This window comes from Thalassophryne amazonica, chromosome 15 (genome assembly GCF_902500255.1).
Source record: "Thalassophryne amazonica chromosome 15, fThaAma1.1, whole genome shotgun sequence".
Classification (NCBI taxonomy): domain Eukaryota; kingdom Metazoa; phylum Chordata; class Actinopteri; order Batrachoidiformes; family Batrachoididae; genus Thalassophryne; species Thalassophryne amazonica.
This window is the reverse complement of record NC_047117.1, coordinates 39,540,921-39,555,198: the sequence shown is the minus strand read 5'-3', so window position 1 is coordinate 39,555,198 and position 14,278 is coordinate 39,540,921. Positions and strand designations below refer to the sequence as shown.

The window sequence follows — 14,278 nt, the reverse complement described above, 5'->3', positions numbered from 1 at the left end:
TGCATGAGCACAAGAAATACCAACAAAAATAGGCCAGGCTGTCTACAAGGGATCCAGTCCGCATCACCACCATCACATACTACAATCCAGTGCTGCTATCAGTGCCATCATCTTTCGACAGTTATAAAACTCCATAAACCATGTTTTCAAGGGAAACCCATGTCTTATCCCTTGGCTCCCCCATAACTGGCACCCTAGACATTACTGGGCAGACAACATCATGAAATGAGAAATAATGGGTTTGAAGTCACATTTCACTTGAACACCCCACTCCATCCCAATTCACTTCACCCTACTCCATCCTTGGCCTTTCCCCTCCCACATCACCTCTCTGACCCTTTTGTTGGGATGAAAGGGTCTATCCCTTTGGAAACAGCTAATTATAGAATTTAACATCGACTTGACTAAAACCTAAGTGCATGGGCACATTACAACAATTGGGAGTCACTCAGTTATTGTCTGTGACACTTGTGTTTGGTGTTTTATTTAATCTTTTGTTGAGGTGTGCAATGAGACAAAGTGTTTGGAGGCCTTTAATGCTCAGTAGGTGGGACCATAATAGAAAAAAGCAGTGCCTTTTAAATGACTGCAGAGATTCAGACATGAATGCAAAATGGACTTGAATTCACAGGACAGATTAAGAGTTACTTATAAATTATGTAAATAATGTACAGGTTTCTCAAATAGTTTAATCATCATCTCCCTTTTCAAGATGCAATCACATATCTCTGGGTTATGTGCAAGGTGGGTGAACATTTCTTTATTGGTCGCGCAATATCTCATGCATATTTTCACATGAAAATGGCCGTCATGATTCATGGTGAATAAAAGTAGGTAAGCATACTCTTTTAAGATGAGTCTGCACTCAAGTCAGGTCAGATCGACAAGCATGCACTCATGCTATGCATTGCAACCTCAACCCCTTTTTGGAACTGTCTCAGCCTGACTGTGAACCATCCAGGTAGACCTCACTATTCATCTCTGTCTTTCTAAAGTATAAGGGAATCCCCTTAGCCTTGTCATGTCACTGTGATCCTCATAATTATGGAGCTTGTATTTTCTTGCAGTAAAAGGTGACAACAGAATTGCAAGTGCAGTTTCCTCAAATATAAGGAGTACACCTCAGCTACAGTAGTTCCCCTGTAAGTGCTCATTTGAGACATTATAACAGTATCCAAGCATTGTCTCTGTGGGCTTAGAACCATAGACATAAAGATGTCACTTCAGGTCACTGGTTTGCATCCAAATTTTACAACCCCCCAGTCCAGGTCAGGTCTTTGAGCATGTGATTGTGCTCTGCATCAACCACACTATGTTACAGCTTTTGGTCCTGCATGGCAACTATCAAAGCAGGCAACTGGTCCATCCTCATATCTCAGAAGTAATCATCCATCTGCCAAAGCGATGTCATATGTGGGTATCCTCTTGGCCCTTTCTACTTGCTGAGATCCTCAACACTTGGAACCTCCATGCTGAATCATTCCCATAGAAGTGTATCACATGGCCAAAATACACCCACCTGCTACTTTATTTGGTCCACCTGTTACAGTAACATGTGTGTTTTTTTTTGTTTTTTTTTTGTTGTTTTTTTTACAACCAACCAGCGATGAGGAGGCTCAATTTCCCATAACGCCTTTGGGCATCTGTGAGTTTTAATGCTCAAACATTTAGAATTAGTGCATTACTTTGAAACTAAAAGATATTTGTGATATTTTCACTTTGTAAAAATGACAGTCAAAGTTAATATCAATAAACCATCCAGAATTAGTTTGGTTTTTAAATCAAACCATAAGTCAAGCCTGCTTTTCTGTTCATATCTTTGGCCCACATCAGAGGCTGTGTTTTTTTTTTAAATAAGTGCATCTTAAGTCTGGACTTAAAAGTCTCTACAGAATCTGACTGTTTTATATGGAGATAATTCCACAGAATAGGGGCACGATAAGAGAAAGCCCTGTGATCCGCAGACTTTTTATTCACCCTAGGGACACAAAGTAGTGCTGCACCTTGAGAATGCAAAGCCCGGGCCGGTTCATAGGGTTTAATTAGGTCAGCTAGGTAGGAAGGTGCCAGTCTGTAAACAATTTTATAGGCTAGTACAGAACCTTAAAATCTGATCTCACTGGGACAGGAAGCCAGCGAAGAGATGCCAAAATGGATGTAATGTGGTCAAATGTTCAGCTTTGTGTTAAAAGTCTGGCAGCAGCATTTTGAACCAATTGGAGACCCCTAATGGTGGACTGCGGTAAACCAGAAAATAGAACATTGCAGTAGTCCAATCTAGAAAAGACAAACGCATGAATCAGGGTCTCAGCATCAGCCATAGACAGGATGGGACGAATCATCACTATATTTCGCAGATGGAAGAAGGCACTCCTCATAATATCTCTAATGTGAAGGTCAACGGACAACATTGGATTAAAAATTAGCCGAAGGTACCTCACTTTGTCAGTGTGATGTATGACACATGAGCCTAGGCAAAGCGTTAGCTGGTCAAACTGATGCCGATGTCTCACTGGACCAAGAACCATGATTTCAGTCTTATGAGAGTTTAAAAGTAGGAAGTTGCTAGACATCCAGCTTCTCACTAATACAAGGCAATCTTCTAAGGATTTTATGTGGATGAGATTACCAGCAGGTATCGGCATGTATAAATGAGTATCATCAGCATAGCAGTGAAAGGTAATCCCAAAGCGCCGCAATATGTGCCCAAGAGGTGCTATATAAAGGGAGAAAAGCAGGGGCCCTTAGACAGACCCCTGTGGAACCCCAATTTTCATGTTACTAAGGTTAGAGGTAGTGTTACTGCACAAAACACAGTAAGAAAGTTTTTGACCGTTCGCCTTTGCTTACTATGCCAGGAGAAAAAGGTTAGCAGAATAAAAGTTAGCAAAACTAAATTTAGAGGAGCTAATTGGTCCGCTGATGGTTTTTGAAGTTAGCTGAAAAGCTAATCCGCTAACAAAAAAGTTAGCTTTGCAAGAACTGTGCCCAGCACTGGCTTTAATCCCTGTATACTCTCACTAATGACAAAGTGTAGGTGACATCAAAAAGTGTGCACAAATAATCACTAAAAATGATGAAATGTAGATATTTAAAAAAAATCCTGAACAACAAAAGTCAATAAGTGTGTGAGTGAAGGATAAACAAGAGTTGTCTGAAGCCTGCACTGTATTTCAGCCATATTGATGCTACGTCATCACAAGAACAGCACCTGCTGGTTCAAGCTCAAATCTATTGTAAACATGGCGGAGGTTGAGCTGTTTTCGGACATTTATTTTTTTCTCGTGTGGAGCTTTTTTTAAGTCCAGTCTGAAGGTGTTTCTGAAGAAGCTGTGGGGACACAGCCTTATGGTTTTGAGCCTTATTTAGACCACAATGAGGGAGACTAAACCTTGGAGGAAAACCTTCAGTCTAACAACAGTGATGATATTGGCAGAGTTCAGAACACAGAATGGTGATTATAAAATAAATATGAGGTCTTTTAGAAAAGTATCGTACCTTTTTATTTTTGTTCAAAAACTATATGGATTTGATTCATATGTTTTTACGTCAACCAGGCTTGAACCTTCGTGCGCATGCGTGTTTTTCCACGCCTGTTGGTTGCGTCATTCGCCTGTGGGCAGGCTTTGAGTGAGCACTGGTCCACCCCTCTCATCGTTGTTTCATTGCGAGGAAATGGCGGAATGATTTGGGCTTTTTTCCATCAGAATTTTTTCAGAAACTGTTAGAGACAGGCAGCTGGAAACCATTCGAAAAATTTATCTGGCTTTCGGTGAAAATTTTACGGGCTTCACAGAGAATAAGGAGTGTTACTACAACTTTAAGGACATGTTGGGACATGCCCTGCTCTCCACAATTTCTCTTATAGTCACTCGACTGGTAAGCACTGAAAGCCGAGATAGGCATGTCCCAACTTGTCCTCTGGCACTCCGAAACGGAAGTGTTCCTTTGTCTCGCTTCATCAGCGAATCGGTCATGACGCGCGAAGCCTCCGCGCAGCTTTCCATGACAAAATCTCTTGTTAAAAGTGAAATCTGCCAGAAAATGGCTGATGTCCAGCTCTTGTGATAACCAGAGAAATTGCACATGATGGTCCCGGCTCCACACAGCCATCCGTTTAGAAATGATGTGATGGTTTCTGCCTCTCGATGGCGGCTCGGAGCGCGGCGCGCTGTGCGCCATTGTGGGCCGTCCTTAAAGCTGAAGTAACACTCCTTATTCTCTGTGAAGCCCGTAAAATTTTCACCGAAAGCCAGATAAATTTTTCGAATGGTTTCCAGCTGCCTGTCTCTAACAGTTTCTGAAAAAATTCTAATGGAAAAAAAGCCCAAATCATTCCGCCATTTCCTCGCAATGAAACAACGACGAGAGGGGTGGACCAATGCTCACTCAAAGCCTGCCCACAGGCGAATGACGCAACCGACAGGCATGGAAAACTCACGCATGCGCACGAAGGTTCAAGCTTGGCTGACGTAAAAACATATGAATCAAATCCATATAGTTTTTGAAAAAAATAAAAAGGTACAATACTTTTCTAACAGACCTCGTAAATCAATCAATAATGCAGGAAATTTCGGCATGCGGGTGGAGATGATAAACTTTTTTCCAGCTCTGTGGCCATAATGGACTGCTAAAAGTGTTTTACTACCATTGACATCAGAAAAAGTGATGAGGAAGTGTGGATTTCTTATTTATGTTTTTTCTTAGAAACAGGTAAATACATTTTAAATCTGAAAAATGACACAAGGGACTGAAAATATCAGCTATTTTTAAAATAAATCGTGTTTCCTTCTTGAATACAGTTAGTTAGTGTATTGTACATTAGTGGCATAGCATGTTATTATTAAATATTAAAACCATTCACACAAGGAGTAAATAATAAAGTCTTACCTATCCGTTTCAGTGAGATCATCTTCATAAACCGATGAAAACATTAACATATCCACATAAAGGCTGATGTTGGAAAACAACATCTGAAAATAATTTTATTTTATGTCCTGGCTGAAGAAAAGTCCCTGTGCGACACCGGCAGTTCAGTGCCAGGTTACAGTGCTGGCATAGGTGTAATCCGTTAAGCGCTCTCTTCTTCCATCGTGGGCCGCTTTGTACCGCAAGTTGAAAGATTTGCAGCACCTCATCTGCTGCATGCGAGGAAATTATGCCATGACCCACAAAAAATGTAAGAAAGTAAAATAATGTGAAAATACTCAGTTTTGCCTCCGTGTGGAGTGGAGGTGCTGCATGACACCGTGCATGCGCACTTGTCAATATAAGTGTTCCACCTGCCAGTCAAAAGAGTCCTGCATCCAGATTTAACTGTTCTGACACATATCAAAAACATGCAGCACTGATCCGAACCACTCGGTGGAAACGGGGCTGCCAGTAGTTATCCTTAGGAAACTGAAACCAGCGGACTCCACTTGCAATAGTGTTTTTATAAGAACTTGCAGCAAACTCATCCAGCTGGCATAAATCCAGAAATGAAGCACATAAACACAGAAATACGTCTGATCGCTAACCAAACACATGAGGCTGTTAAGTAAATGGTTCTCCCACTGATGTCACTTCCTCCTTCTCCAATGTCATGACTGGAAGTTCCTGGTTTTTAGTGGCTCGCAGTTCAAAATCCAAATATTTATCTCTTCAGTAACTACACACCGGGAAAGCATTCATTTCAAAATGTTGTTTAATTTTAGTCTTAAAATACTCAAAAAAAAAAAAAAAAAAAAAAAGACATCATGTTACCTATACTTGAAAGGCAATGTGCTGACCAAGTCTAAAGAAAATGTGGCGTTGCTGCAAAAAGAGCATTGGGTGTAAAACCCATGCCAAATCAACATGCAGATCTGCTGTTGTGACCCCCAGCAAAAAGGGAGAAATAGAAAGCACTTACTATATAGCTTACTCAGTCATCTTCAAAACAAAACAAACAAACATGTTCACACTAGCACACACACCTATAGACAATTTAAAATATCCAATTTACCTAACATGCATGTTTTTCGATGTGGCAGAAAGCCGGAGCACCCAGGAAGAACCCCACAAACACGGGAAAAACATGCAAAAACATGCAAACTCCACACATAAAGACCACAGGGTGGGTATCAATCCCATGACCTTCTTGCTGTGAGGCAACACTGCTAACCACTAAGCCACTGTGCTGCCACTACATATGTCTATGGGTTCAAACTTACCCCACTTTGATGTTTTGCTTGAAGGGTTGGTGGAGGTCCCAAGTCCAATGTGGGGTCCATGATAGCAGAAACATATTGTGGATGTGGACGGTTTGTGTCCTGTAAAGCTGTTGTTTCAGATCCAAATTCAAACTCCTACACAGGTAAAAGACATCAGTGATACTGTGGATTTTAATTGTACAGTCAGGTTGATACTGTAAGTAACATGACAGTGACAGCTGTGTAATTTTGCCTTTGTGTGTAGCATCAGAGTTGAGTTGAAATAAAAAAAGAAAAATCCCAACAACATCAGGATGTGCTTATTGTGTAGCTTATCTTTCATTAACAGAGTTTAACAAAAGTATCACATTAACCATGATATCAACCATGATGTTCCAGTATGAAGTTGTACAAGTGGTAATGCAATCACAGTCACAGAAAACTATTACTCCATCAGAGTTGCCATAGGTGACTTGTTAGCATCAGTAACCAATCTAGTTTTGGAGAACTGCCTACTCTGGACAGATTTACAATGCAGTTCCTTACTGTATGCACTCGTTAATGACGTACAAGGCATATTCAGTAACTTGGGAATGTGTATGTATCCATCCATTTGTCTGACAAAAAGTATCTGTAAAAGTTATGATTTGGTTTAAATCTTAAATATTTAGTTATATTTAAGGTTTAAACATTGCTTGTGGATAGCACCTTGGAGTAACTATGTTGTGATTTGTGTGGGGTTTTTCTGTAATTGTATGGCTTTTGCCTTACAATATAAAGTGCCTTGGGGCAACTGTTTGTTGTGATTTGGCGCTATATAAATAAAATTGATTTGATTTGAAATTGATTTGATTTGATTTGACACCATTTTTGAAGTCACATTCTTACCCACAAGGAAGTTGACAAACGTCAACTTACTTGTGGGCTCTGAAAAAAGATACACTATGTACAAAAAATGGCTACAATTCCTAAACAGCTAAGCCTTTGAATTAAAGTGGAAAATCTACACAGAAAACACATCTTGACTATTCCATGTCAACTCTGTTCTGGTGGTATACAGACGCACAATGACAAAAACTATGTCACTGTCTAATTACTTATGGACTTTACTGAATGCATTTTACTACGTACATGTATGCTTACACACACACACACACACACACACACACATATACTAGATAGTATACACAAATAAAATGCAGATGCAAATTTTGCACTGCACATGCAGGTCTGTACCAGTGGCTGTCGATGCTGAATTGTGGGGGTACTGTCCTTAGAGGAAGTGGCATTGAGGGCAGTCTCAATTTCTTTGTCCAGTTGGTCTAACTTCATCAGCAGCAGCACCATGGAGTCCAGACGAGTGTGTTCAGTCTAAATTAAAGAGACAAATTGATGAAGTGAAAAAGTAGGAATAGAAATACAGTTGTGGTCAGACATTTGCATAAACTCATTATGGGCATTAATCTCATGGTAATTTGGGGTTTTTAATGGTGTTTTTGAACTGTTGTTTTGCCAGGGTAGCATGATTGTACAGCATTTGTGACTTTAAAAAACAAGAATTGGGTGCAGATGTTCGAATTTATTTGGGATCTTCTCTAATTCACACAGGGTCAAAATTATACATACAGGCATACAGGTGGGGTTATACATATCTAATCTAATCCCGTGAGCCGATCCTGGATAAGTAGTTGAAGATTTGTGTGTGTGTGTGTGTGTCTATATACACTCAACAAAAATATAAACGCAACACTTTTGGTTTTGCTCCCATTTTGTATGAGATGAACTCAAAGATCTAAAACTTTTTCCACATACACAATATTACCATTTCTCTCAAATATTGTTCACAAACCAGTCTAAATCTGTGATAGTGAGCACTTCTCCTTTGTTGAGATAATCCATCCCACCTCACAGGTGTGCCATACCAAGATGCTGATTAGACACCATGATTAGTGCACAGGTGTGCCTTAGACTGTCCACAATAAAAGGCCACTCTGAAAGGTGCAGTTTTATCACACAGCACAATGCCACAGATATCGCAAGATTTGAAGGAGCGTGCAATTGGCATGCTGACAGCAGGAATGTCAACCAGAACTGTTGCTCGTGTATTGAATGTTCATTTCTCTACCATAAGCCGTCTCCAAAGGCGTTTCAGAGAATTTGGCAGTACATCCAACCAGCCTCACAACCGCAGACCACGTGTAACCACACCAGCCCAGGACCTCCACATCCAGCATGTTCACCTCCAAGATCATCTGAGACCAGCCACTCGGACAGCTGCTGGAACAATCGGTTTGCATAACCAAAGAATTTCTGCACAAACTGTCAGAAACTGTCTCAGGGAAGCTCATCTGCATGCTCGTCGTCCTCATCGGGGTCTTGACCTGACTCCAGTTCGTCGTCGTAACCAACTTGAGTGGGCAAATGCTCACATTCGCTGCCGTTTGGCACATTGGAGAGGTGTTCTCTTCACGGATGATGTGAAGGAGATGTGTTGCACTGCATGAGGCAAATGGTGGTCACACCAGATACTGACTGGTATCCCCCCCCAATAAAACAAAACTGCACCTTTCAGAGTGGCCTTTTATTGTGGACAGTCTGAGGCACACCTGTGCACTAATCATGGTGTCTAATCAGCATCTTGGTATGGCACACCTGTGAGGTGGGATGGATTATCTCAGCAAAGGAGAAGTGCTCACTATCACAGATTTAGACTGGTTTGTGAACAGTATTTGAGGGAAATGGTGATATTGTGTATGTGGAAAAAGTTTTAGATCGTTGAGTTAATCTCATACAAAATGGGAGCAAAACCAAAAGTGTTGCGTTTATATTTTTGTTGAGTATATATATATATATATATATATATATATATATATATATATATATATATATATATATATATATATATATATATATATATATATATATATATATATATATACCAAGCATTCATGATATGCACACTCTTAAGGCTATGAAATTGGGCTATTAGTAAAAAAAAGTAGAAAAGTGGGTGTTCACAATAATAGTAGTGTGGCATTCAGTCAGTGAGTTTGTCAATTTTGTGGAACAAACAGGTGTGAATCAGGTATCCCCTATTTAAGGATTACACCAGCACCTGTTGAACATGCTTTTCTCTTTGAAAGCCTGAAGAAAATGGGACGTTCAAGACATTGTTCAGAAGAACAGCGTCGTTTGATTAAAAAGTTGATTAGAGAGGGGAAAACATATATGCAGGTGCAAAAAATTATAGGCTGTTCATCTCGTACAATGATCTCCAATGCTTTAAAATGGAAAAAAAAAAAAAAAAAACAGAGACGCGTGGAAAAAATGGAAAACAACCATCAAAATGGATAGAAGAATAACCAGAATGGCAAAGGCTCACCCACTGATCAGCTCCAGGATGATCAAAGACAGTCTGGAGTTACCTGTAAGTGCTGTGACAGTTAGAAGACGCCTGTGTGAAGCTAATTTATTTGCAAGAATCCCCCGCAAAGTCCCTCTGTTAAATAAAAGACATGTGCAGAAGAGGTTACAATTTGCCAAAGAACACATCAACTGGCCTAAAGAGAAATGGAGGAATATTTTGTGGACTGATGAGAGTAAAATTGTTCTTTTTTGGTTCCAAGGGCTGCAGACAGTTTGTGACACGACCCCCAAACTCTGAATTCAAGCCACAGTTCACAGTGAAGCATGGTGGTGCAAGCATCATGATATGGGCATGTTTCTCCTACTATGGTGTTGGGCCTATATATCGCATACCAGGTATCATGGATCAGTTTGGATATGTCAAAATACTTGAAGAGGTCATGTTGCCTTATGCTGAAGAGGACATGCCCTTGAAATGGGTGTTTCAACAAGACAATGACCCCAAGCACACTAGTAAACAAGCAAAATCTTGGTTCCAAACCAACAAAATTACTGCCTCGCAGATGTGGAGAAATCATGAAAAACTGTGGTTATACAACTAAATACTAGTTTAGTGATTCACAGGATTGCTAAAAAAAAAGCAGTTTGAACATAATAGTTTTGAGTTTGTAGCGTCAACAGCAGATGCTACTATTATTGTGAACACCCCCTTTTCTACTTTTTTTTTTACTAATAGCCCAATTTCATAGTCTTAAGAGTGTGCATATCATGAATGCTTGGTCTTGTTGGATTTGTGAGAAACTACTGAATCTACTGGTACCTTGTTTCCCATGTAACAATAAGAAATATACTCAAAACCTGATATATATATATATATATATACCACCAAGTTGTCAGTCCTCCCTCGGCTCAGCGTCATTCCGAAAACCACAAAGACAAGATATTTAATGTTCAAACTCATAGACTTTGTTGTTTTTGTGCAGATATTTGCTCATTTTGAAATGGATGCCTGCAACACATTTAAAAAAAAGTTGGGATGGGGCAACAAAAGACTGAGAACGTTGATGAATGCTCAAAGAACACCTAAATGGAAACAGGTGAGTGTCATGGTTGGGTATAAAAAGAGCATCCCCAAAAGGCTCAGCCATTCACAAAGCAAAGATGGGGCAAGGATCACCACTTTGTGAACAACTGTGTGAAAAAATAGTCCAACAGTTTAACAACATTTCTCAGTGTTCAATTGCAAGGAATTTAGGGATTCCATCATCTACAGTCCATAATATAATCAGAAGATTCAGAGAATCTGGAGAATTTTCGACACATAAGTGGCAAGGCCGAAAACCAACACAGTACACCTGTGACTTTCGATCCCACTTCATAAAACCATTGACAGTTAACACAGTTCGTCGCTACATCTACAAGTGCAAGTTAAAACTCTACCAACTTCCAGAAATGCCACCACCTTCTCTGGACCCGAGCTCATTTGAAATAGACAGACGCAACGTGGAAAAGTGTGCTGTGGTCTGATGAGTCCACATTTCAAATTGTTTTTGGAAATCATGGATGTCATGTCCTCCAGACAAAAGAGGGAAAAAGACCATCCAAATTGTTACCAGCGCAAATTTCAAAAGCCAGCAACTGTGATGGTATGGGGGTGTGTTAGTGCCCATGGCATGGGCATCTTACACATCTGTGATGGCACCTTCAATACTGAAAGGTACATCCAGGTTTTGGAACAACACATGCTGCCATCCAAGCAATGTCTTTTTCAGGGATTTCCCTGCTTATTTCAGCAAGACAATGCTTCTGCACGTGTTACAACAGCGTGGCTTCGTAGTAAAAGAGTACAGGTACTAGACTGGCCTGCCTGCAGTCTAAACCTGTAGGCCATTGAAAATGTGTGGCACATTATGATGTGCAAAATAGGACAATGGAGATGCCGGACTATTGAACAACTGAAGTCATACATCAAACAAGAATGGAAAAGAATTACACCTACAAAGCTTCAACAGTTAGTGTCCTCAGTTCCCAAACGCTTCTTGAGTGTTGTTAGAAGGAAAGGTGATGTAACACAGACTGGTCACAGTGACCAGTCATGACCCAGCAGGACCTGCATGTCCCAGCTTTTTGAAACACATTGCAGGCATCCATTTCAAAATGAGCAAATATTTGCACAAAACAATAAAGTTTATCAGTTTGAACATTAAATATCTTATCTTTGTGTTGCATTCAATTGAATATAGGTTGAAGAGGATTTGCAAATCATTGTATTCTGTTTTTATTTACATTTTACACAACGTTCCAACTTCACTGGAATTGGGGTTGTAATATTATTGAACTATTATGGTTTTCAATATCTAAGACCTTTGACACAAAACAAAAATCCTCATTTACAAAGTTGTTTGTCATGTCAATCCTGCTGTATGGATCTGAGACCTGGGCCACCTGTCACCGCCACCTAAGGACCCTTAAGCAATTCCACCAACACTACCTGAAGAGTATCCTCCACATTGGGTGGGAAAACGGCCATACCAACATCAGCATCCTGACTGAAGCCAAGCTCCAGAGCATAGAGTGGATTGTCGTCATCAAGAACCAGCTTCAGTGGGTGGGCCATATTCTTAGGAAGGATGACAGCTGATTTCCCAAGCAGATCTTCTACTACCAGCTAAGGGAAGGAAAATGATCCAGAGGAGGGCAGAAGAAACATTACAAGGACCTCCTGAATAACAAACTCAAGACCTTGTTGTGTGGGCCGCCAGAAGAGGAGGTACTGCTGGCCCACCACCAGAGGGCGCCCTGCCTGAAGTGCGGGCTTCAGGCACGAGAGGGCGCTGCCGCCTCCAGGAACAGCCGAGGTGACAGCTGTCACTCATCAACTATGATAGCTGTCACCGATCATCTGCATCTCACCCTGGATAAAAGCAGGATGACACCTCCACCACATCGCCGAGATATCGACTTCTGTGAGAGGTAACTTTCTCTGCCAGCATTCAGTGATTTCAAGAGCTATTGTGTTGCAGCTGTCAACCAGAGGACCGGCGTGGGTCGCGACTGTTTCGTCCTACGTCCCGTCAGATAAGTGGTTAAACAGACGCTGCACGAGTGTGTGTTAAAGGTGGAGGTGGAATTCCCACCATTATTGTTACGGGGTGTATACACACCCACACTTGACTGTCTGTGTTCTCCGCCAGCAGTACCAGATCCGACACGCTGAGACGGTGGCCACCTGGGGACTTCGGGACTTGGTGGCTCCAGTATCCTTCGGGTTCGGTGGCGGTGGAAATCATGTGGTTCCGGTTCATCTCCAGACGGGCGTCTCCTATCGTCGAGCCTGCCCACACGACACCTTCATTAATTGACTTGTATTTATTCTGTAATCTGCTGTGTGTGGTTGTGACATTCACAACAGTAAAGTGTTCTAATTTAACTCCCTCTATTGTCCGTTCATTTACACCCCCTGTTGTGGGTCCGTGTCACTACACTTTCCCAACAGACCTGTGACATCAACTGGAAGACCTGGGAACAAGTGAGGAACCAAGCCAGCTGGTGAGCAATGATCCACATCAGAGTGAAAGTCTTCAAAAATATGCAGACAAGAACTTCCGGGGCAGCGAGGAACGAGATGGCAGCATAATGCTGAGCTCCTGAGGCAATCTAAGAATAATCTCCCCCAAAATATGAAAAGACTGGAAATGCGAAACCAAACTGATAAGAAATGAGCGGGGGACGAGGTCAAAGAAGTGGAAGGAAGAAAAACATGTCCAAAGACCAAGAAGAATGCAATTTTGAAGACAGGGCAGCAGACCAGGATAATGGTGAGCGCGGAAAAACCAGCTCGCTGTTGGAGGGACTCACCGCTATCACGACACAAATACGAGACCTTAAAAGGAGTGAAGGAGGATTTCTCAAAATTCAAGGACAAGTTTAAGGAGGAGATGAGACGAGAGTTCGTTGTATTTAAGGACGAAATGAAGCGAAAAGTAGCTCAAAATGTTGCCGATATACAACAAGAGCGGAAGGACACAGCTGAAGCACAGGTGAGAGTGACGGAGCTAGAAGAATGGAGCACGGAGGCAAGAGAAGCGATCCTCGCCCTGCTAAAGCAACAAACAAAACTACAAGACAAGCTGACTGAAGTAGAAGGACACGGGAGACGTTGTAACTTGAGAATCTATAACGTGATAGAAAAGGACAATGAATCCGTCCCGGAGCTGGTGGAGGATCTCCTCCGCTGGGAACTCAGAATACCGGAGGACACCGACCTACACATTCAGCGAGCACATAGACGTTTCGGAAGAAAGCCTCCGCCGGGAGCACCCCCGAGGTCTATTATTGTTAATTTTCTGAAATATGAAACCAAAGAGAAAATCCTGACCAAAGCCTGTAAAGAAAAAATACAAGTCGAGGGGAGACGGGGTTTTTTTTTTATCACGATTATCCCACTGAGGTAATGATGAAATGCAAATCCTACTCCGAGATCAAAAAAGTTCTCAAGGACAAAAAGATACGTTTCCAGACACCCCTGAGCAGGATACGGATCCACTGGTCAGACGGACCTAAGATCTACAACAGCGCTGAAGACGCAGTGCAAGATATGAGGAAAAGAGGGCTGGAGACCGGTGGACGGCACAGCGGTTCGGGCGGCGGCGGCAGCCCCCCACTGGAGGAACAGATCCGGGGATTGTGGTGCCGTGCCGGAGGGAGGCCGGCGACAAACAGAGGAGCTGCCGCACCCG

At 41.7% G+C, this 14,278-nt stretch overlaps 1 protein-coding gene across 1 annotated transcript in view; it reads right to left on the bottom strand.

The window, feature by feature from the left end:
• The window catches only part of dlc1 (DLC1 Rho GTPase activating protein), a 338,881-nt gene that overhangs the window by 281,044 nt on the left and 43,559 nt on the right, over window positions 1-14,278 (bottom strand). Inside the window, exon 3 of the mRNA XM_034187341.1 lies at window positions 7,410-7,544. Coding sequence (XP_034043232.1) covers window positions 7,410-7,544 — 135 coding nt within the window. The remainder of the gene's footprint in view (window positions 1-7,409; window positions 7,545-14,278) is intronic.